The following is a 26,793-nucleotide window of genomic DNA, read 5'->3' on the forward strand; positions in this document are numbered from 1 at the left end:
TTGCCTGTTTCCAATATTTTTTTCTCCATGATTCCTTGGAGGTTGCTTGTAAAGGGTCTGTTATTGTTTCGTTACTAGGGGGTTACTTCCCCCAGGACTAGAGGTATGAGCCCATTTGAAATAGATGAGTAACACTTTTATTTTCTTATTTTCATTCTTCATTCTGATACCCATTTCCTCTTAGCCATGGATGCTTCATCCTCCCCCCCCCCACACACTTATTCTCTTTAATAGAGCTGCAAAATAGGATTAGACTTGATCTGCTTTCTTTCTCTTATAAGATAACTTCACCCAGTGTGCCACAGGCAGTGAGCGGCACACTGGCTGTTTCTTGCCTTTTCTTCATCCTCTCACCAAGCCTAAAATTTCCTTCTTACTTTTCCTTTACATATTTCACACGTTTTTGCTCTTTTTGAGCTTTAGCTCCCCATTGGTTTTCTAACATTTGCTTTGGTGTGTGCTTCATTGTAGGCCTTCCAGCCATCCCAACAACCCGAGTTCATTGGGCACATTTATTTCTTGAGCTACTTCCTTTCAGCTTTGCCTTTTCCACAGACCCATTCGTTTTGGAGTTGACAGAGTCAGTTTTAGAAGAACATGTCATTCTGCTTGAGCCACTTCCTTTCCATTCCCTGGCCATGAGTGCGTACTCACCTATGCTTTCCCTTAGCCAACATTTCTAGGACTGCACAGCCAGGTGAGATAACAGGATACTTAAGAAAGTACTAGCAGTGGGATGGATGCTGGAACCAGGGTGGCAGCCGAGGGCTGAGGGTATGACGTAGAAGAACTGACTGTCCAGCAGAGCCGAGGAGTCATCATGAAAGAAGACATTTGGGCTGTCTTCACAGGTGAGCCAAAGTTTGCCGTGAAGAGGAAAAGAAGGAGGGGCCTCTATGGCGGAGGGAAGACCATGTGTGGGTACATAGAGATGTGAAAGTGCACGGGATTTGCATGTGACCAGGACACTGAGATCCCTTTGTTCTCTGAGAGAAGCCTATTGTTTCAGTGATTCTTTCACACCATCTCCTGTATTCTTCCATATCTTCCTTTTCACTTAAAGTCACAGTCTTCAACAACAAATAAGAGAACAACATCATCAAGGGCTCTGATCCACAGGCTTCCCACCCAGAACTTGAAAGGCACTAGGGAGTCATTTCAGGTTGCTTCCGTTGGGAATCAGTCCCTTGGCCATGTATGTCTGGCTACATTCTTGATGGATGGTTTTGATAATTCTTAGGAGGCTCTCTGCCACTTTGTTATGTTTTGTGCCAACCCTAACTAACCCTACCAGGTCTACTTTTGGTTCCTTCCGTCTCCCGGAGAGGGAGACCCCAAATACTTCACTCTTCCTCTTTTTTTTTTTTTTTTAAAGATTTATTTATTAATTTCTCTCCCTTTCCCCCCCACCCCACCACGGTTGGCTATTCTCTGTGTCTGTTTGTTGTGTCTTCTTTGTCTGCTTCTGTTGTTGTCAGTGGTACGGGAATTTGTGTTTCTTTTTGTTGCGTCATCTTGTTGTGTCAGCTCTCCATGTGTGCGGTGTCATTCTTAGGCAGGCTGCACTTTCTTTCGCGCTGGGTGGCTCTCCTTACAGGGTGCACTCCTTGCGCGTGGGGCTCCCCTACGCGGGGGACACCCCTGCGTGGCAGGGCACTCCTTGCGCGCATCAGCACTGCACATGGGCCAGCTCTACACGGGTCAAGGAGGTCTCGAATTTGAACCGTGTACCTCCCATGTTGTAGGTGGATGCCCTATCCACTGGGCCAAGTCCGCTTTCCTTCACTCTTCCTCTTTAACTTCTAAAGAGACCAGCAAAACAAGCGCTGGCAGGAGAACACACACCAGTTTGTTGGTTATACTAATTAAGGACTGAAGTTTACAGCCTGGATAGGAGGAATGAGTCCGTAAGTCCACAAGAAATTAGTTTTAACCAGTCACAGTTTTTCACTGTATAGTAAAGCACCTTCAGTTAGGGCCTGTGAGGGCTTAGCAAAGATGCTCAAAGTTCAGCTTTTTATCAGCTTTGGCTGGTGTGCTGCTCAAAGTTCACAACCAGCTATGGTGAAATGTGACACCAGTTTTACTTCTTGGGTACGTATTTCTACAAGTAAAATTATAATTACAGGGCAGGGCTGATGGACTGCTAGGACCTCTCTGCCACCCTGTTGACCACAGCCTGGCTGGCCCAGATTTCATGTCATTGGGACATCATCACACTGTTATATCACAGCACAGCTTGGTCTGTGGGCCTTCTTTTTCTTCTGCCACATGTTCTACTCACCAGAATTCTGTTGCTGGTTTCAGTTTGTCTTTGCAGCTTCAGAATAGTTTGCTTTCCTACAGCTTAGATAAATTCTTTTTCTAACTTCCAGAAAGTATGCTTAAGGAAACATTTATTGTTACAGGTAAATTTTCTGGCCCAATCTGTGTTACTTTGGAGTGAAGCTATTAGCCTAATCTGGGGATATAAATATTAAGTAATTGGCATAGTTTACCTCATTAAGGAGGAAATGAGAAATTAAGAAACAGCAGAAACTGGGAAAGGCAAATGAGCTTTATAGTGAAGATTGCAGACATCATATAAAACATTTAGTCAACTAGGCAGACAATTAAAACTCCTGGAGGAAATTAGTGGGGCTGGTCTTTTTGTTTCAGTCAGAGTGGAGGCAAGGGGTGCTTTGGGGACTTTGGGCTCCACCACTGCCCATTGCTGTCTGTACTTCCCTTTCTACATGTGTTTTGGTTTGCTAAAGGCTGTCGATGCAATATACCCCAAATGGGCTGGCTTTTATAATCAGAATTTATTAAAAGCTTACAGTTCTGAGGCCATGAAAATGTCCAAATCAAGACATTGTCAAGAGATGCTGCCTCACCAAGTTGCAGCTGTGGGTCACCAGGCACACGGTGGTGTCATCTAAAACGTCTTTCTCTCTGAGCTCAGCTGTGGTGATCATGCACATGGTAGGGCGTACTGGCTGCTCTGCTGGTCTCTGCCTTCTCCAGGCACACTTTCTCCAGCCCTCACCAGCTCGGGTATGGGCAAGCAGGCATATGGCTTCTCCCTTTCCTCCGGGTCTCTTCTCTTTCAGCCTCTCATGGGCCTCTTTCTGTGCCACTGTACTCCCCTGATTCCAGTCTCTGGGACTTCTCTCTCAGTCTCGGACTTTCTCTGTCTCTGCAGCTTTTTTCTGTGTCTGTACTTTTTAGTCTTCTGTTTATAAAGGACTCCAGTAAGAGGATTAAGCCCCACTTTGGGTCCTGCAATCTTATCAGAGGCCCTTAACTGAAGTGTTCCGATCAAAAGTGATCTAATCAAATGGCCCCTTAACTGAATCTAATCAAAAGGTCCCATCTATAATAGGTTTACAGGCACAGGAATGGGTTTGCTTTAAGAACAGCATTTTCTGGGGTCTACAAAAGACTCCCACCAGCACAACATGCCACCCCAAATTAGCATGCAGTCCTAATAAATGGAGTCAGCTTACTTCGTGGTACAGCTTTAAGATAGCTCCCTGAGCCTTCCCTCCCCCCTCCATAACTCAGTTCTGCCACGGTCCTCTTTCTGTTGAGAAATTATAGTGGCACTGGCTTAAATTCCTTCTTCCTTTCTTCATTCTGTCTTTTCTTCCTTTCCTTTTTGTTGCTTCCATAAAAGTTGTTTCCTCTGAGAGATGATAATGGACCTTTCAAAAAAATTTGACATGTTAAGATGCAAGGCTTTTTGCTGTTTTTAAAAAATTTAATGCCTACAAAAAGCCATTTGGTAGGCAGGAATTTCTTATGTAAAAATGATGAAGAATCTTTAAAATTAAGATGTACTTTGCTACACAGTGAGAGAGTATTTAAAGAGATATGTGGGTGGCTTATTTTTGTTTTTTTTGTAAGAAACACAAGTGTTTGATTTTAACCGTGCAAAGCTTTCAAGAAACATTTGTCTCTGTATCTGAAATATCACTAAATAAACCTAAGACAATTTAAAAATATTAATATTACTTATTAATCCCCATGTGGAATAGTAAAGTTCCTCATTCTATAAGAAAATTCTAAGAAATTTCATAAAATTCACTAAGATTTTTGTTCTCTAAATAATCAAGTCCTAAATAATTTAGATTTATTTACATAGTTATTTGTTTATTTTAATAGAAATTTAGGGCTAGAAAATACCTTGAAAACCATCTAAGCCAACTTCTTGGTAGGAATGACTTACTGAATCTTTTTTTTTTTTTTTAAGATTTATTTATTTATTTATTTCTCTCCCTTCCCCCCCACCCTGGTTGTCTGTTCTCTGTGTCCATTTGCTGCATCGCCTTTGTCCGCTTCTGTTGTTGTCAGTGGCACGGGAATCTGTGTTTCTTTTTGTTGAATCATCTTTTTGTCAGCTCTCCATGTGGGCGGCACCATTCCTGGCAGGCTGCACTTTCTTTCGCGCTGGGCGGCTCTCCTGATGGGCGCACTCCTTGCGCGTGGGGCTCCCCTACGCGGGGGACACCCCTGCGTGGCAGGGCACTCCTTACGCGCATCAGCACTGCACATGGGCCAGCTCCACACGGGTCAAGGAGGCCCGGGGTTTGAACCGCAGAGCTCCCATGTGGTAGACGGATGCCCTAACCACTGGGCCAAGTCCGCCGCCTGACTTACTGAATCTTGAGAGATTGTTTTTTACTGAGGGTCAGTTAGTGGCCAGTTCGGGTCATTCATTCATTCATTCATTCATTCATTCATTCAACAAACATTTTGTTTTTATTGTGTATTGTGGATACTGTGCTGAGCACTGAGTATACAGCGATGACTAAGATAGATACTGTCCCTACCCTCATGGAGCTTACCTTTTCATGGAAGAGTTTGATATTAAATAACAAATTGCAGTAGTAATTATTTAATTACACTATCGATAAGTGCTATAAAGAAAAGACTATGTGGCAGTGTGAGATGCTGTAGCAGGGGACCTGACCTTGTCTGAGTTTCAGATCAGGTTTTCATGAGAAGTGACGTTTGACCTGATCTCTGAGGGATAATAGTAATGAACTAGGTAAAGGCTGCTGGGGAGTGTCATTGGCAGAGGAAGCAGCAGTGTCAAGGTAGAAGGTAGATTCCACAGGACTTGGCCATGGTGACAGGTTGCAAGTGAGGAGGAAGAGGGCGCAGGTTCCTGGCATGGACAGCTGAGTGGATAGCGATCCCCCCGCAAGACAGGAAACACCTCAGGGGACCGGGTTTGGGGAAGACAAATGACAGGCTCGGTTTGGGGTTTTGGCCATGTTGAGCTAGGTGAGTCTCTGTGAAGAGCACACGGAGCCTGGGCATGGGGTGGATATGCAGGGAAGAGCTTGGAGTATGATTCTGGGTTAGAGGTATAATGTTAAGAGTTACCAGCTTATGAATGAAAAATGGAAGCCACAGGCGATGAGTCTCTTGGGGAGAGAGTATGAACTGAGAACTCCCAAACCCCTTCCATCCCTACTCTTCTTCATCTCAGGAAGCACAGCCATCTACTCATTAGCTTAAACCACAAATCTAGGAGTTAGCGTTCATTCCTCTTACCATCACTTTTCTTGTTGAATTCATCAGCAAACCCTGCTGGCTTCCTCTCCAGAGCACCTTGAGTCTTTCCACTTCCCTTCATCTCCCAATCATCATCATCCCTCTCCTGGATCACTGGTCTCCCAGCTTCTATCTTGCCCTCTACAATCCGTTCTTCACAAAGGAACCAGAGGGAAAGAAGTTAAACACTAATCAGATCATCTCATACCCTGGTCTGAATCTTCCTTCTTATAGCCCTTGAAATCAACTGGAATCTCCTCCTCTTGGATAACAAAGCCCACATACCTCAAACTCTGCTGACCTCTCTGGCCTCTTGACATCAGTGTTCTCCTAGGCTCCACCAACCACTCCTGCCTTTTTCTTGAACACTAACACTAGGGAATTGAGATGGCAAGGTCCCTCAGTGCAAGGTGCAGTGGTGTCAAGAAAGCCAGAAAGGGAAGTGGAGTTGGCCCAATGGATAGGGCGTCCACCTACTACATGGGAGGTCCACGGTTCAAACCCTGGGCCTCCTTGACCCGTGTGGAGCTGGCCCATGTGCAGTGCTGATGCATGCAAGGAGTGCCCTGCCACACAGGGCTGTCCCCCGCATAGGGGAGCCCCATGGTCAAGGAGTGTGCCCCGTAAGGAGAGCCGCCCAATGCGAAAGAAAGTGCAGCCTGCCCAAGAATGGCGCTGCATACATGGAGAGCTGACATAACAAGATGATGCAACAAAAAGAAACACAGATTCCCTGTGCCTCTGATAAGGATAGAAGCGGTCACAGAAGAACACACAGTGAATGGACACAGAGAGCAGACAACTGGGGGCGGGGAAAGGGGAGAGAAATAAATAGGGAATAAATCTTAAAAAAAAAAAAGAAGAAAGAAAAAGCCAGAAAAAGGTATTGTGTCAGGGGAGGAGAGCCTGGTGGGTAGTGTTGATTGCAGCGGGATGGTCCGGTGAGATGAGAACTAGAAAATGTCCACTGAGACCCCTGGCTCCAGTCCACTGCTCCCTCGATCCAGCTATACCCTGAAGCTGGAACACTGCAACACAGCATGAACATGCAACTCTGTGCCCCAGGGAGCTCGTAATCCAAACTAGTCAAGGGAGCAACATGATGAAGCATTGCTCTCATTGAAATGAAAAATAGAGTATAGAAGAACAGAAGGTTAAGTAGAAGGAAGATGGTTTTTACTGACTGAAGGGGCTCACACCTTTTCGTGGTTTAAAAAATAGTAAGTACTTACTATGAATGATAGAAATGCAAATGGTGCAAAAGGTGTAGCTTATGGTTTTTAAAGTGTCCCCAAACTCTCCTAGTCCTCAGAAGTAACTCTGGTAATAGGATCGTAGCTAGTCTTTCAGAATTTTGTGTGCATGTATAATATTTCCCCCCGTGAATAGGCTTTTATAACTCTCTTGTTTCCTTTTTTTAAAATTGTTTTAGCCTAATGCTATAACTGGACTTTTCAAAAATAACAGTTCCATGTGTTTATTATATTGTTGCATTGATTTACATTGTGTGCATACTTTGTTTTCCTGCAAACATAGCTATATAATAAATTTCTACCAGCAATTAAAGCCTGGGTTTGTGCAGTTAAATTTTTGACAGTTATTCCAAATTGCCCTCCAAAAATTGTGCCCCATTTGCATTCCCATAAACTGCTTCTCATGGAATTTGAACATTCTGCTGTAAAGCACATGCTTCATGAAGGTTATTGTTGTGAGGAAGTCTTGTTCCCTGTTAGCTTCTTCCTCCCCTTTTTCTGTCTTTATTTTCCTTCCATATTTTCTTCTTTCTTTCCTTTCTTACTGCTCATTCTTTATTCTCTCTTTCCTTCCCTCCCTTCCTTTCCTATGTTCCCTTCTTCTTACTCCTCCTTTCCTTCCTCCCTTTGTTTCTTCCATCAGTCCACTCACCAGTACTTGCCAAGAGGCCATCTCTTACTGATGGTCTGACAGCCCTAACAGCAGTGTCATCCTGGACAGCCCGAAGTGTGAGGTGCATTGAATGCAGGAGAGGGTGGTAGGCTTTTATGCCTTTCTGGTCAGGACACAGATGAGATTCTGCATGCACTGGTCACTATGTTCATGTGACAGCAACGAGTCTCATCAGGAGTGAATGTCATCTGGAGCACAGACGTGTCTTGATTTGAAGAGGATGGAAGGTACTAGAACCATGTAGCCAGATGGAGGAAAAAAAAACTGGTAGAAGTGGGCAGGCCCTGCTTCAAATTTCAAAGGGCCCGCAACTAGGAGCAGAAGTCTCACTTCTCCATGTTACCAGGGAGAACACAAACCAATGGATAGAAACTTCAGAGACAGATTTTGGCATTCATTATAACAAAGAACTTTATCCATAGCCCTCATCTATTTATAAATAGTAATTGTTCTGTTTATTAGTTAGTGCTCCTTTGGACACAAGTGAAAAAAAGCTCTCAAGTTCCCTCAAGTGGAAAAGGTCGTGAATTAGGTAGAGCGCCTTATTCAGAAAGGCCCAGAGTTGGCGTGGCGTTAAGAATGGCCGACTGGGGTTCATGCATCTTGTGGCTCAGCTCTGTTGCCCCTTCCTTCTCAGATCCCGCAGCAAGCTCCCCGGTGGCGCTGTACTCTTCCCGTTTGGTGACAATATCTGCGGCGCTCTGCTCATTCTCCCTGGTAGGAAAGAGCAAAACTGTTTTCTGGTAGCTCACTCAGTAGGTCTGGAGTGAGAGCCCAGCTAATTGCACAGAAGCAAAAAGCCCCATGTGGGGAGGGGGCATCTGAGAAGCAGCTCCTGGTGGGCCAGGTCTTGCTGACCTGGAGGAGCGGAGCGGGTTCTCCCTGCATCTTGCAGCAGAATGTGGTCCCTCTCCCTGGGTAGCTACCAGTTTTGCTCAGGAGGGGCAGCTTTGAGTGGCTTGCTTTTGTCCGCTACCCTGAGAATATTGAGGAGCCCTTCTGGGAGCTGGAACTCTCTTACACTGGAGTATTTTGAAAGAGACTACAAATATAATAAATTTGACTAAGGAAATGATAGGATGAAATGACATTTAAGGAACGTCCCTGGGACCCATATGGAGCTGGCCCATGCACAGTGCTGATGCGCGCAAGGAGTGCCCTGCCACACAGGGGTGTCCCCCGCGTAGGGGAGCCCCACTTGCAAGGAGTGCGCCCCGTAAGGAGAGCCGCCCAGCACAAAAGAAAGTGCAGCCTGCCCAGGAATGGCGCCGCACACATGGAGACCTGACACAACAAGATGACGCAACAAAAAGAAACATAGATTCCTGGTGCCACTGGTAAGGATAGAAGTGGTCACAGAAGAACACACAGCAAATGCACACAGAGAGTAGACAACTGGGGGGGGGGGGGCGGAGGGAGTCAGGGAAGGGGAGAGAAAAAAAATAATAAATTTTTTAAAAAGTATAGATATTTAAAAAAAGAGAAACATCCCTACCTGAGATATTATGATTTATGATTTCAGAAAACAAAATGGAAAATATAATTTGTTAGCTTGAGTCATTATTTTAAATTATTATCTTATTGTTTTAGCATTTTTGATATTATAACAGCTTTATGTAGAATTCTGAAAACCCAATTCATTTTTCCCCTAAACAATATCTGAATATAGTAGAATTAAAATAATGATGAAGAGTAACTTATTGTGTGTATGTGTGTGCATTAGGAGTAATACTACGGATATAATAGTTAAGTGCTGAATTTTAGTTTTTCATTGCTATCATAAACAAATTGTAATGTATACCTGGGTCAAATATTGAGCCCTTCTTTATTAAAAACACTTTCCTGAGGATGGTGGAGATTCTTTGGCCTAATCTATATAAACTGCTTTGAGTTTCATTTGAACTGTGGCTAATATACTCCCTGTAAAGAATCTCAGGAATAGTTTAAAACATATTTATTTTCCCCAATCTTGTGAAATAATTGTTTTGGTTCCACATTGGATTTCTTCAGAAACCTCCTTTAACCTCAGCCAAAATAAAATCCAGCTGAGTTTTCTTATGGCTTAATAACAAAGCATGGAAATCACAGGAAATTTGGATGACTGTTTTTCTAATATTATAGGCATTTAAAGTTTTCCAAAGTATATTACAATTGAAAAGGAATGTTTGAGATCAAAACCTTTAAAACAACATAAACGAATGCAAGCCCATGAGAAATCACCTTGCTTTTATCAACTATTAAAAATTCAAAAAGAACGTATAATAAAATGAAGGTGATAGATTCTTGGTAAAGCTGCTACTGGAGGAGGTGGTTTGACCACTCAGTAAGTGGCATATAATGAAGTTTGTCTCACTGACTTATGCCAGGTCACACATTAGATATGAAGAAGAGTTAATGCTAGGAAATTATTGTTTTGTTTAGTTGAGGGAAATGGGCAGATGTTTGAGGCGTGAGGGAATTCTTAGGTCCCAGGGTAGCTGTCCCCTCAAGGCATCTTATATTGTTTTTTAAGTTAGTAGATTGGTGTGGGCAGAGTTTGATTTCTCTCTTCCTAAGGGTGTAGAACAACTTCCTTGAGATAGTGGTCCCTTTCAGTCTATGTGATGTGGTCATATTCAAGGGTTATACTGATTTGTAAAATTTGACATAGATAACTGACAATTCATTTCCTTTATCTTTCTAGCATTGAAGTTTGTTCATTTTTTTGTTGTTGTTCACTGATTTGTTCATGCACCATCTTATTCCACAAAGATTTGAGGCTCGTTATTGAAACTATGCATTTGTAACCCATATATAACCAGCTTTGTTTTGTCCAGTCCCAGCATGGTAAACTGAGTATAACAGGGAAAATAATAGAAAATAATTGGAATGCTTACATCACTGCCACAAAACATCCAAGTGAATAATAAATGCATTACACATAATAAAACTTTTTAAAAATCCTCTTTTGCCATCTCTCTGACTCACTGTCTTTTACATGACTGTTAGCTGCTTCCCTAAACACTGTCCTTCCTCTTGAAACCACAAAAGCTCTCCCCACAACCACTTAGTGGAGCTCACCTTTCCCCCCCTTTCCCCCTTAGACTCATTTCTTCATTTCCCTCTCACCCTGTCTTTTTCCACTTATCTTCTCCTCTTAATTCATTTCTCACATCTGTGTTTATAGATCCAGAACCCAAGGAAAAGGAAAAAGCTGAGCAGCAAACACTTTCCCATAGGAAGCATCACAGGAATGAGGCTGAGATTATTCATATAGTAATACAGTTTTCTCTTTGTTACCCTTATTAAAAACTACAAAATAATAATTTAAAAATTTAAGCCTGCACCAGGGAACATATCAATTGAGATGAAAAAGGCCACTAAAATGCATGCTATTTGCTATGTGGTTAACTACGATTACTTCATGGTCAGTGTTAAGTAGAGACTCCTTTTGAGAGTTCCCTGTGTGTGAAGAGAGAATACTTGTTCCTGGGCTGACAGAGCCTTTCCTAATTTCCTAGCCTTTTTAACTCTAAAATTATATAGGACCTTGCAAGAGGACACAGAAAAATGTAGTGCTAATATCTTTAACAACAGCCATAGAAACATAATCAGTTTTTTGCAGCATCTGTTGATGAAAAGAGAGGGCATCATGCCAATGTATGACTCAGGAAAAAGATATCCTGCAGTGGACTAGCATGTGACTGCAGCTTTCTGATGGTCTGAATTGGCTGTAGGATGAAAAGTAGTGTTGCCTAGAAACAAAAATTGCAACCTGTTATTAAGAGACAGAAGGGGCAATGTAAAGGAGTAGATGGTGAGCGGTGACTGCCAATGTCAGGTATCTGGACACCAGAGAGAAGGAAGAGCCTGGGATCTGGGTGGCACATGCCCTTTCAGACGGGAGAAGCTCCTACTGCTCAGCTCCACTGTGTTTTACCATGTGGGGCCTTACAGTAGTGCTGTTAGGTCTTCTCATTCTTCAGAATGAGCCTGAGATGCACATTTTTACGTAAAATGTCCCCATTTTAAATGTTCATCGTTCAATCATTTAGATTTCTTAAAAAGTGCTTCAAGGGCCAAGCATATCCACTCTTCACTGATCCACACTGCATCATGTCTTTCTTTTTTTTTTAAGATTTATTTATTCTCCCCCCCCCCCCCCATTGTCTGCTCTCTGTGTCCATCCGCTGTGTGTTCCTCTGTGTCTGCTTGTCTTCTCTTTAGGAACCCATCCCAGGACCTTACAGAGTGGAAGGGAGGTGCTCAGTCCCCTGTGCCACCTCAGCTCCCTGGTCTGCCGCGTCTCTTATTCTTTCTCCTTTGTGTCTCTTTCTGTTGCATCATCTTGCACCAGCTTTCCGTTCTGGCCAGCTGTCTGCGCAGGCCAGCATTCTGCATGGTGCAGCCCTCCGCTTTGGCCAGCTTGCTGCGCAGGCCAGCTTGCCTTCACCAAGAGGCACCGGGAGTTGAACCCTGAATCTCCCATATGGTGAACAGGAGCCCAATTGATTGAGCCACATCTGCTTCCCCATCATGCCTTTCATACACGTCTTTCTAAATCTCACTTCCATCTTCTCTGCTGTGCTCAAGATAGGTCTCTGGCACTGTCTGGAGTCTGGTGTTCTTGTGGTTGGTTGAGAGTATGATGGGTCTGTTTGAAGAGCCTGGCTATGAATATTGTGGGGCTGCATGGTCCTCACCCTGGAAGTGGGACCTCGGAGAAGTGTGAAAGCATGGCCAGGATTATTCTTTACACATTGATTTTGAGTGCACCCCTGCACACAAATTATCTAAACCCAGGGTTCTACATAATTTTAGAAAGAAAAAATTTCAAAATATTAGCAGTTTCCTACCCAATGAATCCTGGTCTTGAGTTCCCAAGGGAACTGCTCATACCTCTCAAGTGGCCAAAATTCCTCCAAGAAATTGAATGGACAAATGGGATGTAAACCAACTAGATCGAGGGCCACTGCCAAAATAGTTTTTAAAATTATATGCCTGATACTAGATTATTCTATCTGAAAGTTCCTATAATGACGGGACAAGTTGATGGAGGGCAACTTCTAGTTTATGACATTGAAATCATATTATTATTAAAGGGTAAGTATATATGTATATATAAAATTGTTAAAAAGTAATTTAAAAATGTTTACAATCCATTTTAAAAGTTGGGAGTAGGGAAAGAAATTGAATTAGAAAGTATTCTAATGTTTTGCCACTCGATTGTTTTCTATCAGGAGGCCATTTCTACTGATCATAAACTTTGTTTCACTTAGTAGGCTTTCAGGAAAGCATTAATTATTTTCAGGGTTGTATTTTTAAGCCTTTATTTTCCTCCGTGTTGCCACTGTTTCTATTAGTTAAGAGGGTGATAAGTTAAAATGTGAGAACAAAATCCCCAGCATTATTGTATTTCTGCTTGAAATTTTTCATAGTAACTGTGCTTGAATTATTTGTTTTGCTAAAACAGCCTCAAGAAAACAAAGCTTTTCTGTTTCTCCACAAGAATTATGATACTGAAATATATTGCTATATCCTACTACTATTTTCTATAAAAGTCACTGTGAATTCAGAGCATATGATTCATTTTGAATTAAAAAAGTAAAAAAAATAACTGACTAAAAAAAAGATTTCTGGGTTGGCTAATGAACTTTAATAAAAGAAAAAAAACTGGAAGACTTCCTTTATAGACAGGGAATGTCTAATTTCAGTGCAGATTGAAATCATTAGGTATGAAAATGTTTACCCCTTTGGGAATCCTGGCTGTTTAAATTTCCCTTCCAATATCCCTGCCTCCAAGAAAGACTATTTTGGAATCACCCAACGAAATAGGAAAGCTCACATCTGTAATGTTCTATGTGAAACATAAGACTTCAGGGTAGTATTGAGTAAGCTTTTTGGTTTTTCTTTAGAAATATGTGTTTACCTCCCACAAGTAGCCCAGATAGTACATTGGATGGGCATCATTATGATGGGCATGAGGAACCAAGAGGTGCTCATCATTTGATGATCAGTTTAGAGTTAGGTATAATAAGAAAGCTAATTTAGCAGAGTGGTAGACTGAATAATGTCCCCCAAAGATGTCAAAGTCCCGATCACTGGAATCTGTGAGTGTTACCCTATGTGATAAGAGAGAGCTTTCAGGGATGGTTGAGTTAAGGCTCTTGAGGTGGGGATATTGTCCTGGATTATCTCCCTGAGCACTAAATGTCATCCTCAGAAGAGGAAGGCAGAGGAAGATTTGACTACAGAGAAGACAATGTGACACTGAGGCAAGAAGATTCTATGCTGCCGCCTTCAAAGATGGAGGAAGGGGCCACAAGCAAAGGAATATAGCTCCAGAAGCTGGAAGAGGCAAGGAAAGGGATTCTTCCTAGAGCCTCTCAGGGAGTGTGATTCAGCCAACACCTACAGATTTTTCCACTGATTACTCCTAAATGAAGTGTTCATACTTGATCATAGTACTAAGAATTTTCATCCAGTTGTTTGTTACACGATTTCTCCCCTCTGACTTTAAGTTTGATTTTATTCAGCATATGTCACCATCCGAAATATGCAGTGGAAAATGAAAACTGACCCTCTGTGAAATTCCAAAATGAAATGTACTAAAAATAACAAATAGCTTTTTGCTGGTGACTAAAGTCACAGGAGAGTTAAATAAAACTAATCTTTATGTACAGTGAAAAAAATAATGTGAACACATAATTACAATATGGAATTTATCAATCCCCTTCTTTGTTCTGCTATACTGCTTTATGTATTAGCTCATTTAATTGGATCCTCCTAAATCCCTAAGTACCTTAGTTTGCCAGGACTGCTAATAACATATCACAGATTGTGCTTGGCTTTAACAACAGGTATTTATTATCTTGGTTTTTCAGAAGCCCAAAAGCAAGGTATTGGGAAGGCATGCTTTCTGTAACATTCTGGTGCTTGCTTGCCAGCATTCCATAGCTCAATCTCTGCCTCTGTCACATGCCTATTTGTCTCCTTTTGTTTCCTCCTTACTCTTCTGTCCTGTCCAAATTTCCTTTGTTTACAAGGACTCCAGTCATATTGGCTGAAGGACCACCGTGATTCAGTTTGCCCTTATTTTAATGGGATTTTCAAGGATCCTATTTACAAATGAGTTGTATGCACAGGAGCAGGGGTTAGGACTTGTACACACCTTTATGGGGGGCACTGATTTAATCCGTAACACTCAATACTATCAGCTGTAGCAGCAGCACAACAATGTTGTGCTATGTAGTGTACTGTACAGTTATTAAGCACTTACTGTGAACCAGGCACAGGTCATGTTTAATAGTAAAAGTAAACTTCTGTGTATATGTACTTTAAGCATCACAAAACCCATCTGAGGCCATTATCTCTCTTTCACAGTTGGAGGGGGGAGCTTGAGCCTTAGATTTAGTAACTTGCCTATGAATATGCAAGATGTTTTTGGTCCAAAGGCTGAACTTATTATGAAACTGCCCCTTTTCCCTGGTTCCCCCTTCCCCCCCCCCTACTTTCCAGCATCTGGAAGTGGCAAAAGTCAGGATTAGGCAACCAGGAAAAACATTCAAGCTTGGTAGGACAGAACAGTACAAAGGCAAGGTTGCAGCTCGACAGGCCAAGAACAAGAACCCATATGCACCGGTTCTATGAACAAATACATGTTTCTAAATATTTATGTTTTTTTTGTTTTTGAGGATTTTATTTTTGTTTGTATGTTCCATAAAAATGGGCTTATACTATTATAAATATATATAATGCTGTAACTTGTGTCTGTGAAATAATATATCTTATTAATACTTTTATTTTGAGGAGAAATTTTATATTAAAGAAGACTGTGGTATAGTCACAGTTTGTCAGTTTTGATGCTTTTTGCTTTGCATTTTGGAGTGGTGCTTTTTTTTCCTTTTTTTTTTTTTTTTTTTTAAGAGATTCTTTGTCTATGAAAGGCATTTTGTTTTGACCTCTTGACTTTCCCAGTGCTGGGAACACTGTAATTAGATGTGAGATGTGGAGTTAAGTGTGAAGTACAAAACTTTTGGGAAGGTTTAGTTTGAATTTAAATTTTTTTTTTTTTAACATCAAAACAACCTTAGCACATTTCCTAATCTTTTCAGCCAAGTGTAAACTGTTTGAGCCTGACAGGACCTTGAAAAACATGTCTGCCTCTCACTTTTGTTTACCTTGAAAGTTCTGGAAAGTTTATCACATTTCCAGGTCACAGAGCTGATCTCAGGGAGAACAAATCTAGGACCCAAATCTTTTCCTTCCTGTGAGCGTGCTTTTCCATTGACACCCACTAGATTGCTAGGCCATTTCTCCCCCCAAATAGTACATAGAATTTCCAAAATAGGGTGGATTTTATTTTGAAATATATAAATGTATGCTACTGACTTTTAGAAGGAGAGGCCCTGTGCCAGTTGGACGAGTCCTCTGTGAATTCCAGCTCCATAACTTAACTGTGCTCTGAGACCTTGGGAAATGGCCCTAACTTTTCTCAGCCTTCCTTTTTTATCTGTAAAATGGCGATAAAATTGTCTACCTCATTGGGCTTTTGTGAGGATAAGTGCTCAGCATAGCACCGGGTTCAATAGTCAGTCAGTAGTAGTGCTTTTAGAAGAAAGCTCTTTCAACCTTTTCATATTCCTTCTATAAAGTAAAACTCAATTTTTAAAATCTGACAATATTTACAGGTTGTTATTCTTATAATAAGGAGACTTGAAAAACTAAATGCTTTTTTAAAATTTGTTTTTTTGAATAGAGGTATGTATTAGTCAGCCAAAGAGTTGCTTATGCAAAATACCAGAAATCTGTTTACTTTTGTAAAGGGTATTTATTTGGGGTAGAAGCTTACAGTCACCAGGCCATAAAGCATAAGTTACTTCCTTCACCAAAGTCTGTTGCCACATGTTGGAGCAAGGTGGCTGCCAGCGTCTACAAGGGTTCCGGCTTCCTGGTTTCCTCTCTTCCTGGGGCTTGCTTCTCTCAGGGCTCAGGGTTCCTCTCTTCCTGGGGCTTGTTTCTCTTTCCTCACAACCAGGCTCCTCTGTGTGCCTACTTCCTGCGGCTCCAGCTCAAGACTCCAGCATCAGAACTCCAACATCAAAAGCTCCAACATCAGGGAAACGGACTTTGGCCCAGTGGTTAGGGTGTCCGTCTACCACATGGGAGGCCCGCGGTTCAAGCCCCGGGCCTCCTTGACCCGTGTGGAGCTGGCCCATGCGCAGTGCTGATGCACGCAAGGAGTGCCGTGCCACACAGGGGTGTCCCCCGCGTAGGGGAGCCCCACGCGCAAGGAGTGTGCCCCGTAAGGAGGGCCGCCCAGAGCGAAGGAGGGAGCAGCCTGCCCAGGAATGGCGCCACCCACACTTCCCGTGCCGCTGACGACAACAGAAGTGGACAAAGAAACAAGACGCAGCAAAAAGACACAGAAAACAGACAACCGGGGGAGGGGAGGGGAATTAAATAAAATAAAAAATAAATCTTTAAAAAAAAAAAAAAAAGCTCCAGCATCAAATCTCCAACATCAAAATCTCCAGCTCTGTCCTTTGCCATGTCTTTTTTTTCCTCTCTCTCTTTTTATTATTATTTTTAATATTACATTAAAAAAATATGAAGTCTCCATATCTTTGCTATATCTTTTATCTGTGAGTCCCCACTCACCAAGGGGCAGAGACTCAACACCCTACTGACATGGCCCAGTCAAAGCCCTAATCATAATTTAATCACGCCCAGGTAGAGATCAGTTTACAAACATAATCCAATATTTCTTTTTGGAATTCATCAGTAATATCAAACTGCTACAGTGTACATGGAATACAATTCAAAAGATACAAAAGGGAACCTAATGAAAAGTAATTTTTTCCTATTCACTGTTTCCCTGCAGCCACCAATTCTCTTTTGCTGGAAGCTCACTTTACCAGTTTCTTGTGTACTTTGGTAAACAGATCCTTCGCGTATCATCACTAAGTTTTATTTTTATTTATTTATTTTTTTAATCACTAAGTTTTAAATCTTAAATGTTTCCATTCTCCGCCTTCACCCCAGACTCTTGCTGACATGGCTACCTGTTTGAATCAGTAGCTCTAAATCAGCACTGTCCTGTAGAACTTTCTGTGATGATAGAAGTGTTCTCTGTGTGTTCCCGGTACAGTGGCCACTGCACGTGAGTCTCTTGAGCTCTTGAAATGTTGCTCTTGCAAATGAAAAAGTGAATTTTCACTTAATTTTCATTAGTCTAAATTTAAATTGCCAATGTAGCTGGCCTGTTGCTACCATATTGGACAATGTACTGGCTAGATATTTGTGACTATGGCATTTTTTTTTTATAGCAAAGTATGGACCCCCAGATTATGGAATTAAAGAGTCATATAGAGCCATTAATATAATGTTAAAGAAATCTATAGTTTAATGCATTTTAAATTATACATGGCTAGAGACTTTCTTTTTAAATCAAGTAAGTAAATAAGAAGATGGGATTTATTGCTGAGTATATGCAGTTTATTAGAGGAAGCTGTGAAATGGATGGCATATTTGTAGGGGAGCACCAGGTAGGAGGGTGGGGCTCAGTTAAAACAAAAGACGGCCTCATCCCTTGGTTCATTTAAGAACTGTTCTTTGAGTGCCTAATGTGTGCAGTAGTTAACAAAACTTGGACAATCCCTGCTCTCAAGAAGCTTTCATTCTAGTGCTTATGAAAGCTGCCTCTCATCCTTTGGGACTTCTATGTGTTGCTTTCCATTCGAAGTCGGCAAACAACGGATGGTGCCCAGGCAGATGCAAAAAGGAACTTGCTCAAAACCCTGGCTTTGATTGCTATGGGTGTCCCAAACTCATTTCCTTTGCGAAGTAAAAAAACTTCAGAGGAAAAACAGTTGTCCTTCAGCTATTAAAAACGCTTCCTTGCAACATCCCCTTATTTTTTTCTTTAACTTCTAACTCTGGACTAGGGGATTAGTGGGGAGAAAATGAGACATGTATCTGGTACAAATAAATATACATACCATTTTACTTTCCAAAAACAAGTTTATAGAATAAACAAACCCTTTGATATTCCTTTCTGGGAAGGTACAAATAAGAAACTGGGAATCCTGGTTTTGAGTCTCACTGCCTCATTCTTCTGCCCTTGGGGAAAGTCTGAAAAGTCTAATTTATTTCCCTTATCTTCTGGCTTTCACCCAAACAGTGATTGCTTCTCAGGGTTAGTATTGTTTGTGAGTGTGTGTGCGTGTGTGTGTTTTGTTATGTTTTGGTTTTTAAGGAGGAAACTGGGGATTGAAACTGGGACCTTGTACATGGGAAGCAGGTGCTCAACGATTCAACCACTGAGCTACACTGGTTCCCCTAATATTGCTTTTGATTTAAATTCCATTTTTACTTTTCTGCATTTTTCATAATTTTCTAGTATGGCCATTTATCACTTTCATAATAAAAAAAATAATAATGTAAAAGTAGACCAGGCAGAGAGATGATAAAAGGCTGAAATGGAGCAGAGATCAAGAAGAAGGTGATTTGGAGTGGTGTAGCTTGGTTGACCACCTGCTTCCCATGTATGAGGTCCCAGGTTCAATCCCAGGTACCGCCTAAAAATTAATTAATTAATTATAAGAAGGTGACTTTAAGAGAAAGAAGAAATATAACCCCCAGGGCTTAGTTAGAATAATGTGAGGGACTTTAATAACAAACACTTGATTTATTGAATTGTGATCTATTTTTAAAGGTAGACAATGCAGTATAAAAAAACAGTTATTTTTTTCCTTGTGCTCACAGCAAATTGTTAAATATGTTTCAGTATTTTCAGTCATTCATCGGTTTAAGATTATTTTGCCAAGTATTTTTTAGTCCACAGTAAAAGTAAGTGTACATTTTGGGTCATTCTCAAAAGCTTAGGTCTTGCATGACCTTTTTCAGTTAACCCTGACTTAGTGATAATGCAGCCCTGTGGACAGATAGTATCATCATCATGATAGATACTGACTTGAAGAACAAAAGAGAAGCCTAAAGGAGAAAAGCCCTAAAAATGGATGATTGAAGAATATTAACTATACCGCATTCATCAGGCTGGCAGTTATTCTCACTTTAAAAAGGTGTTGAAAATGTATCTCCCTTCTTTGAAGGAAGGATTTTTACAGTGGTCTATCAGAAATTCATCTGATTTCCAGTTTCCAGATCAGAATGTTCCAGTTATATCTATAGCCACCAGGGAAATAAATTTTTGTAAGTATACCCTGGCCAAAACAAAAGACATAGTTGATTGCAGAATTATTAAAATACTCAGTTGTGCTCTGTTTTCTGTTATGCAAGATTGATACTGACATTTTCTAGCATTTTTTCCTTGAAGTAACAGCTTTGTTTGGCTATATGTATTGACAGCAATGCTATGTGTGGGGAAGGAGTGAAACAGATAAAACAGTGTTTCCGTTTTGTTATTTCCATGTGTGAAAATCAGTCTCTAATGAGATGTCCCCAGACAGTGTTGCCATTCATCAAAAAACATGCCCTAGATCTGAGTGATTTTAATTATCACAGGGAACCATGAATTGAGGGTATTCAAATCAACTTAACATGGAACAATTCTGAAAATTAGAAGCAGCATATGACTGTATAGAACTAATTTTGGATGCCTCTGTTATTGAAAGAATCATTTTTGGAAGGGAGCAGTAAGACTTACCTCAAGCATGTCTTGATCAGCTACGATAGCTAACATGTCAGAACAATATGACCTACATATCCATAGCCAGCATTTTGGATACCAAGATTAGCTCTTGGCATAGAGAAGCCTCCATAAGAGGTGATCTTTGTATGGTATCTAAGATACTGGGTAATGCTTTCAGCCTCATTTAGTATCTAGACCAGGAAAGAAATTATTTTATTATGGGCATTATCTGACTCAACTTTGTAAAAAGCCACCTACTCTTTTACCAGAAAAACAGTTTAAAATCTGAGGAAGGCAAATAGAACATGTTTACTTAATGTAGTTCCTTTATATCATCTCTAGCTTTGTTTGGTTTGTGGTTTTGTTTGTGCTGTTGTATTTTTTTTAAATCAAGCAAAGAAGATAGCTAAATGAAGTGATGGTAGTATATTCATCTATGGCTTTTTCCAGCTGTCCTATTTCTGGGACCATATACTCATTTATTAGCCAAGGAAAATCTAAGAACTTGACAGCTTAATGGTCAATGAATAACAGACTTGAAATAGCTCGTTGGAATTTGGGACCTTTATCCCAAAAGCTGAATGTGTTCTATTTCTTATCATGTTTAGCTCTCATGTCATCATATGATTGTATTAGGCAGGATTTTATTACTTCTATTTCTGTTAGCATTTTATTGTATGTTGATGCATATTATTTTAATCAATCCTACTAAAAGACCCTGTTAGATAGCTAAGAAAGGATGATTATCACCTTTTAAGTATGAAAAAACTGAGACTCAAGGAATTTGCTTCATAGTGTGAGGTCACAGCTCTCTTACGGGGCAAAGTGTCAGGGAAGGACCTCTCCTGACTGTTAAACTGGAACACCACAGAGCAAAGCAGTGTAAAATCAAACCTCAGTCCCCCGTTATCCTAGTTATCTTGTTTTTCTCCAAAACATTTAATTATCTATTGCCGGAATCAAATTGTACAGATGGTCAAGAGGGCAAAAGAACTAGAACTGTATAAGGGAAGGAACAATGTGCTTGGATAGGAGGGGGCGGAAGAGATCATAACTAAAAGCATCATTTACCACATACCTGCTATGACAAGAGTGCTAAAGATAGTGGCAACCAAGGCTTTTGTTCTCAAAGGGTTTGCATTCTATTAAGGTAAAAGCATTCTCAAGAAGGGATAATAATTACAGAATGATTCCCAATTGGAAAATACTATAAGTTGTCAGATTTCAATTTATTATGATAAACTCCCTCTCTTATACAACTTTTTTTTACTTAATACAGGATTGAAAGCATCAAATATATTAAGTACTATATCAGTAAGTTATTATATTAGAAATTGTACTTAAAATTGTGTATTGTCATTATAACATTTTCTCTCTCAGGAAACACAGCTTTTTCTTTAGTAGACTGTCTTACATAGAAAACAAGAGAGTTAGACCCGATTCACTTCACACCTGGCCAAACCTTAATAATCAGAGTGTGAGCCAATTATATAGGACTTATTTTTATAATGTGCTTGTCCATTAGTTCAAAAGGTATCATTAAAATCAGAAGTTCTTTTTAAAAAATATAACACACCAAAAATGGGAATATAGGAAAGTAGCTGTATTTTCAACAGAATATACTCTACACTTAATAGCCTATAGAATGTGTATTCTCTTCAGGCTTAGAGCAATATTTTGCAGAGCTATTTCTGAAAAATAAGTATTGATGATATAAAATTGAGTAATAGCCACATCTCAGCATAAGAACTTTTATGTGTTTAGAAGAGGAAAAATAGCAAGAAAATGTAATTTAACCAATATAAGGAAAGTAACAATCAGTTTCTTAAAGCTGAAATTACTATAATTACTACTAGCAAATCATTTTTCCAATTCTTTTTCATTCCTAGATTGAAAAAGAAAAAACAAGCTAAGCAAAATGCAGAGGCAGCCTCAGCTTCAGCTACAAGGGCTCATACTGGAAAAGAAGATGTTAATACAGTCATTCTAGAACAAGACAAATGCAACATTCCTGTGGTTGAAGAAGAATATATTACCGATGAGAAAAAAAAGAGAAAAAATAATCAGTTAAAGGAGATCAGGCGTACAGAATTGAAGAGATACTATAGTATTGGTGAGTATTAATAGCAGTACTACAGCATTTTCATTTAAAAATCTGTAATTTTTATAATATTTTTTAAGTGTTCATAAAGATAATAGCTACAGTTTGTTGAACAGTTATTGTGTATTCTGGACACTTGCTTTGTATAAATCATTTTGCATAAAAAGATGACAGTGAAATAAAGGTGTTGATGTGTCTTGATTCAACTCTGTGTCCCCAGCATCTAGAGAAGTACCTAGCATATAGGATGTGCTAAAACATGTTTATCAAATATTTAAAAATATTTTCTTTTAAAAATGTTTTATTGTGGTAATGTATATCCAACATAAACATGTCCCATTTTAACTTCTTTCAAGAATATAATACAGTGGTGTGGTGTTAATTACATTCACGGTGAGTTACCATCACCACCATCCATTACGAAAATTTTTCCTGTTACCCCACACAGGAATTCTCTGCCCACCCCAAATGGAAACTCTGTATCCATTAAGCTTTTCTTAATGTATATAGACATATCCGTAAAAGAGTGGGTAGAAATGCCGATACTTTTTGGCATTAGTCAGGCAATACAAAATGCAGGAGACATGACCTAGCATAAGTCAATTTAAAAAAATAGATTTGGGAATTTTAGTTAAGGGGACTCTTAAAATGGGTCCATAGGATTATGTAGTTTACAAAAATGGCCATTACATCTGAAAACTGCATTAGAAGTGGCCTATCTCAGATAATTCTGTTCCACTTGGTTCAGTGATCTCATTCATGCCCACTGTTGCTATCCCAAACAGGTCTGAGGGATGTTCAGCAGGAAAAGCAAAAAACAGGTAGTAGGAGTCAAAACTTGATGTGGCAGACTGATGATGATATACTCGAGATTGCTAGGCTAAGGGAGAAGAAACTGAGGTGGGGGGTGAGTGGGAAAATGTCTGCAAAGAGACTATGTGAAACTTCCTCTTTCAGCAGAGTAATGAGACTTGTTCTGTGAGTCCCAAACTTGGTTCCAGTTATGCCAGAGTTACAGGTAGGAATGATTTGTCTCTTTGTTTGGCTGAACTTTGTAACAGCCCACTTCAAAGATCAAATAGACTGCCATTGCGGTGGGAATGGGCACCAGGTGGCTGGTTGCTGGCATTGCTCCAACAGAGGTAGATGAGGTACCTGCAATTGACTGCTTGTGATATGCAGCCTTCCAGTGGGCTCAGATGATTTTATAGTGCATTACATACCTTCGTGGAGGTTTCTCATTTCAAGCCATTCTCTATATTTTATTAAAAATTCCACTACCAGCTTACTGAAAGAGATTTGTGAAAAAATAATAAATTCCCTATTAAAATTTAAAGTGTTGAATATTATCTCTTTTTTCCAAATAGGAGGAAGAAGATTAAGGATAATTGCATTTCCTGTCTTCTGCCTATCAATTATACCACATTGGACATTTGAAATTTTGTGGGTTTTATAGTTGTTCAGTTTAAAATATTATCTTTTTCTTCCTTTATATGCTCTTGTTTAAGAGGTATTTAAAAGTAGAGACATTTTCTACCAGTTAAGTGGGATTTGCTCTATAGGGTTTCCCTGAAATAGTATCCTAATCTGTTGAGGTTTATTTTTAGTCATTCTGCTCTACTGATTGTGGATAGCTGCATTCCTTTGCTGTTTTGGTCCTTCTTTCGTGCTGCAGTAGGTAGCTTTTTAAGGTGGTGGGCTCTGTTGCATGTGTCGCAGCATGAGCTTGAAACCCTTCACTATACTCTTGACCTGACTGATGCCTACGTGACTTCACAAAATCAGCTCAGTCATCATCTCTTTTGGGAAGCCCTTCCTGTCCCTGTCCAGGTTAGAACCCCCTCCTGCATTGTTATGGACTTTTTGGCTTCCTCTTCCTCATTGGCATGCTGTAGTGGTTTGGATCCTGCTAATTGTTCATTAAAGGAGCTTTTGAGTGGACGAATTAATTCATAGATGAATGATACTCTGTTTTGATTTGAGCTTCATGAGAAGTCAGGAAGGAAATAGGTGACAGTACAATAGTTGGGTCAAGATTAGCCTGTGATTTTATTTGGTAGCAATAACTAAAGAGATGCCATAATAGCTCTCAACCTCTCTCAAGGTTGGTAATGATGCTAACTGGCTTGGAGGTTGGGGCATTTCCCCACGGGAATCCAGCGCATAGACAGATCCACTGGTGGGGTGCAGAGGACGTTGGATTCCTGGCTCATCAGTCCTCTCTGCACCTAACTTCAGCAGACAAACTCCATCTTGTCAGTTTTGCTTGATCTCACAGGGTCTGACCTCGCCTGGTCCCTGGATTCCCATCTAAGGACCTTGCTCTGGACCACTAGGTGGAGCTTCAGACTTGAGTATCCAGGTTCCAAGTCCCTGCATCTTTTGGTGGCTCTAGCCTGGGGAGAAAGGAGACACTAAAATGGGGGGAGCTTGCCAGCCACAGTGAGGATTTGGACTTTATCCTGTGGTCAGTTGGGGATGGTTGGGGGAACTTGATTGACTCTGTGTTTTAAAAGGATGACTCTAAGGGCAATGGAGATGAACGGGAGTGGACTGAGCCTGAGGAGGGCAGTGCTGGTTGGAGGCTGGGGTAGAGCTCTCAGGACAGGATTGAACTAAGGCAGAAGCTGGGGTAGGAGAGAGGATACGCTGAGGGGAGGTTTTGCTCAGAGAAGTAGCAGTGTTTGGTGACCAGTAGAGTATGTGAGGGAGAAAAAGTAGAGTCAACCCAAAGACAGATAAAGTAGATACAACCTCAGCTATTGGTTCTTCTAAGGGCTACAGAGACCCACAGGTTCTATGGTCATGGCAGATGGAGTTCAGTGCCATGTCAGTTGGCCCTACTTTGAAGTTTGTGTTTCTGTGTCATGGAGCTGGGCTCGGATGTGATCTGTGTTTCTGTGTGATGGAGCTGGGCTCAGATGTGATCTTTGTCCACAAGTCTCTCCTGTTACTTTTACTGGAACTGTAGTTGGTGCTGGGGTTTAGTGTATACCCAGGGGACCTGAATCTCTGGACTGACCATGTGATAGCCAGGCCGTGAGCCTCAACAGACTTGCAACTCCTGCACTCTGGTTTATTGGACTTTCCCCACTCAGCTAACATGGAGGTGAAGAAGGTCAACCACCACACCAGGGAGACAAGAGTGCCTACAACTGAAAGCAGGAGAATTGCATCCAGCATCCATGAGGAATCTAAGCCCCCTCTTGATATAGATGTGGAGTGGACACAACCATTCCAAGGTCCATAGGATGAAGAAATAGAGTATGGATGAGAGTGGACTTACTGATATTCTAGTCATGAACTGTTGTGATTAGTAATCAAAGAAAATGTGGCATTGGTGTGGAGAAAGTGGCCATGGTGGCTGCTGGGGGTAGGGAGTGGGAGGAAGAGATGAGATGTGGGGGCATTTTCGGTGGTTGGAGTTGTCCTGAGTGGTGCTGCAGGGACAGTTACCAGACATTGTTTGTCCTCCCATGGCCCACTAGGTGGACTGTGGGAGAGTGTGGGCTATGGTGTGGACCATTGACCATGAGGTGCAGCAGTGCTCAGAGATGTATTCACAAGTGCAATGAATGTCTCATGATGATGGAGGAGGTTGTTGTTATGGGGGGAAGAGTGAAGTGAGAGGGATGGAGGGTATATGGGGACCTCATATTTTTTTAATGTAACATTAAAAAAAATAAAGACCAAAAAAAAAAAAAAAAGAATTGACAAACAAGAACATTCAAGAATGAGAGAGGAAGAGAATCAATTTGTGTTTGGAGGTGTACTGTGAAACATCCAGTGGCTGTGTGTCTTGGGTGGCAGGCCTGGAAATTGCTACTTAAAAGTGTGAGGTGAACCTGTAAGAGTAAGAGAAGTAATCTAGGGAGCACACAGAGAGTAAAATGAAAGGTAATGGACAACCAGTGAAAACATTTTTATAGAAAACTGGAAGAATCTATAACAATATGTTGCTAGTTGTTTTCTCTGGGTATAGAAATTGCCAGGAAGTTTTATTTTCTCCTTCCTCATTTTTACATATTATACATCTTATAACTCTTTTAATGTTCACAATTAGAAAATATAGAGGACTGAATAAAACAATGGATTAAAAAGGAACTTAGCAAAAAAAAAATCAGGCAAGTGTGTAGTTCTATAATCAATTTACAAGAAAATAATATCTATAGATAATTATTCCACATCTATAACAATTATATACCAATTTAAGGAAGCCTATTTTGACAAAATATTGCTTTTGCTTGCTGAATTAGATTTATTTATGGTTCTCTTAAGCCTTGGGTAATAATTCCTTGCTGTCTCCTGACACTTAGAAGGATACATATAACAATTGAGATTCTGATAAAAGATGTTATTGGCAAGATTGAATTGCTAGAATTGCCTAATTGTAACAGAAATTCTGCTGATTCTAAAAATGTTTTTTTGAGAGGGAAGTAGGAGAAAAAAGTGGAGTGGGTAATACTTTGAGGCAGTGGCATCAAATACATCTAAATCTGGCACTTGGCACAATGCAAGTCCACAGTAAGCATTAAAAAAAAAAGCTTCTCGAATAAATGAACTCAACCCATCTATACTTGAATCTGTTTTC

General features: G+C 40.6%; 1 protein-coding gene across 8 annotated transcripts in view; it reads left to right on the forward strand.

Moving 5' to 3' along the window:
• The window catches only part of NCOA7 (nuclear receptor coactivator 7), a 168,810-nt gene that overhangs the window by 64,379 nt on the left and 77,638 nt on the right, over positions 1–26,793 (forward strand). For 6 of the 8 annotated variants that reach the window (XM_004469058.4, XM_058307389.1, XM_012529223.3 and 3 more), the window contains exon 3: positions 21,991–22,214. In XM_004469058.4, coding sequence (XP_004469115.1) covers positions 21,991–22,214 — 224 coding nt within the window. Of the gene's footprint in view, positions 1–21,990; positions 22,215–23,159; positions 23,221–26,793 lie in introns of those variants that run through there. The other 2 variants (XM_071218650.1, XM_071218649.1) reach the window with 2 other exon arrangements.

The sequence above is a fragment of the Dasypus novemcinctus genome, chromosome 11 (assembly GCF_030445035.2).
Source record: "Dasypus novemcinctus isolate mDasNov1 chromosome 11, mDasNov1.1.hap2, whole genome shotgun sequence".
Taxonomy (NCBI): domain Eukaryota; kingdom Metazoa; phylum Chordata; class Mammalia; order Cingulata; family Dasypodidae; genus Dasypus; species Dasypus novemcinctus.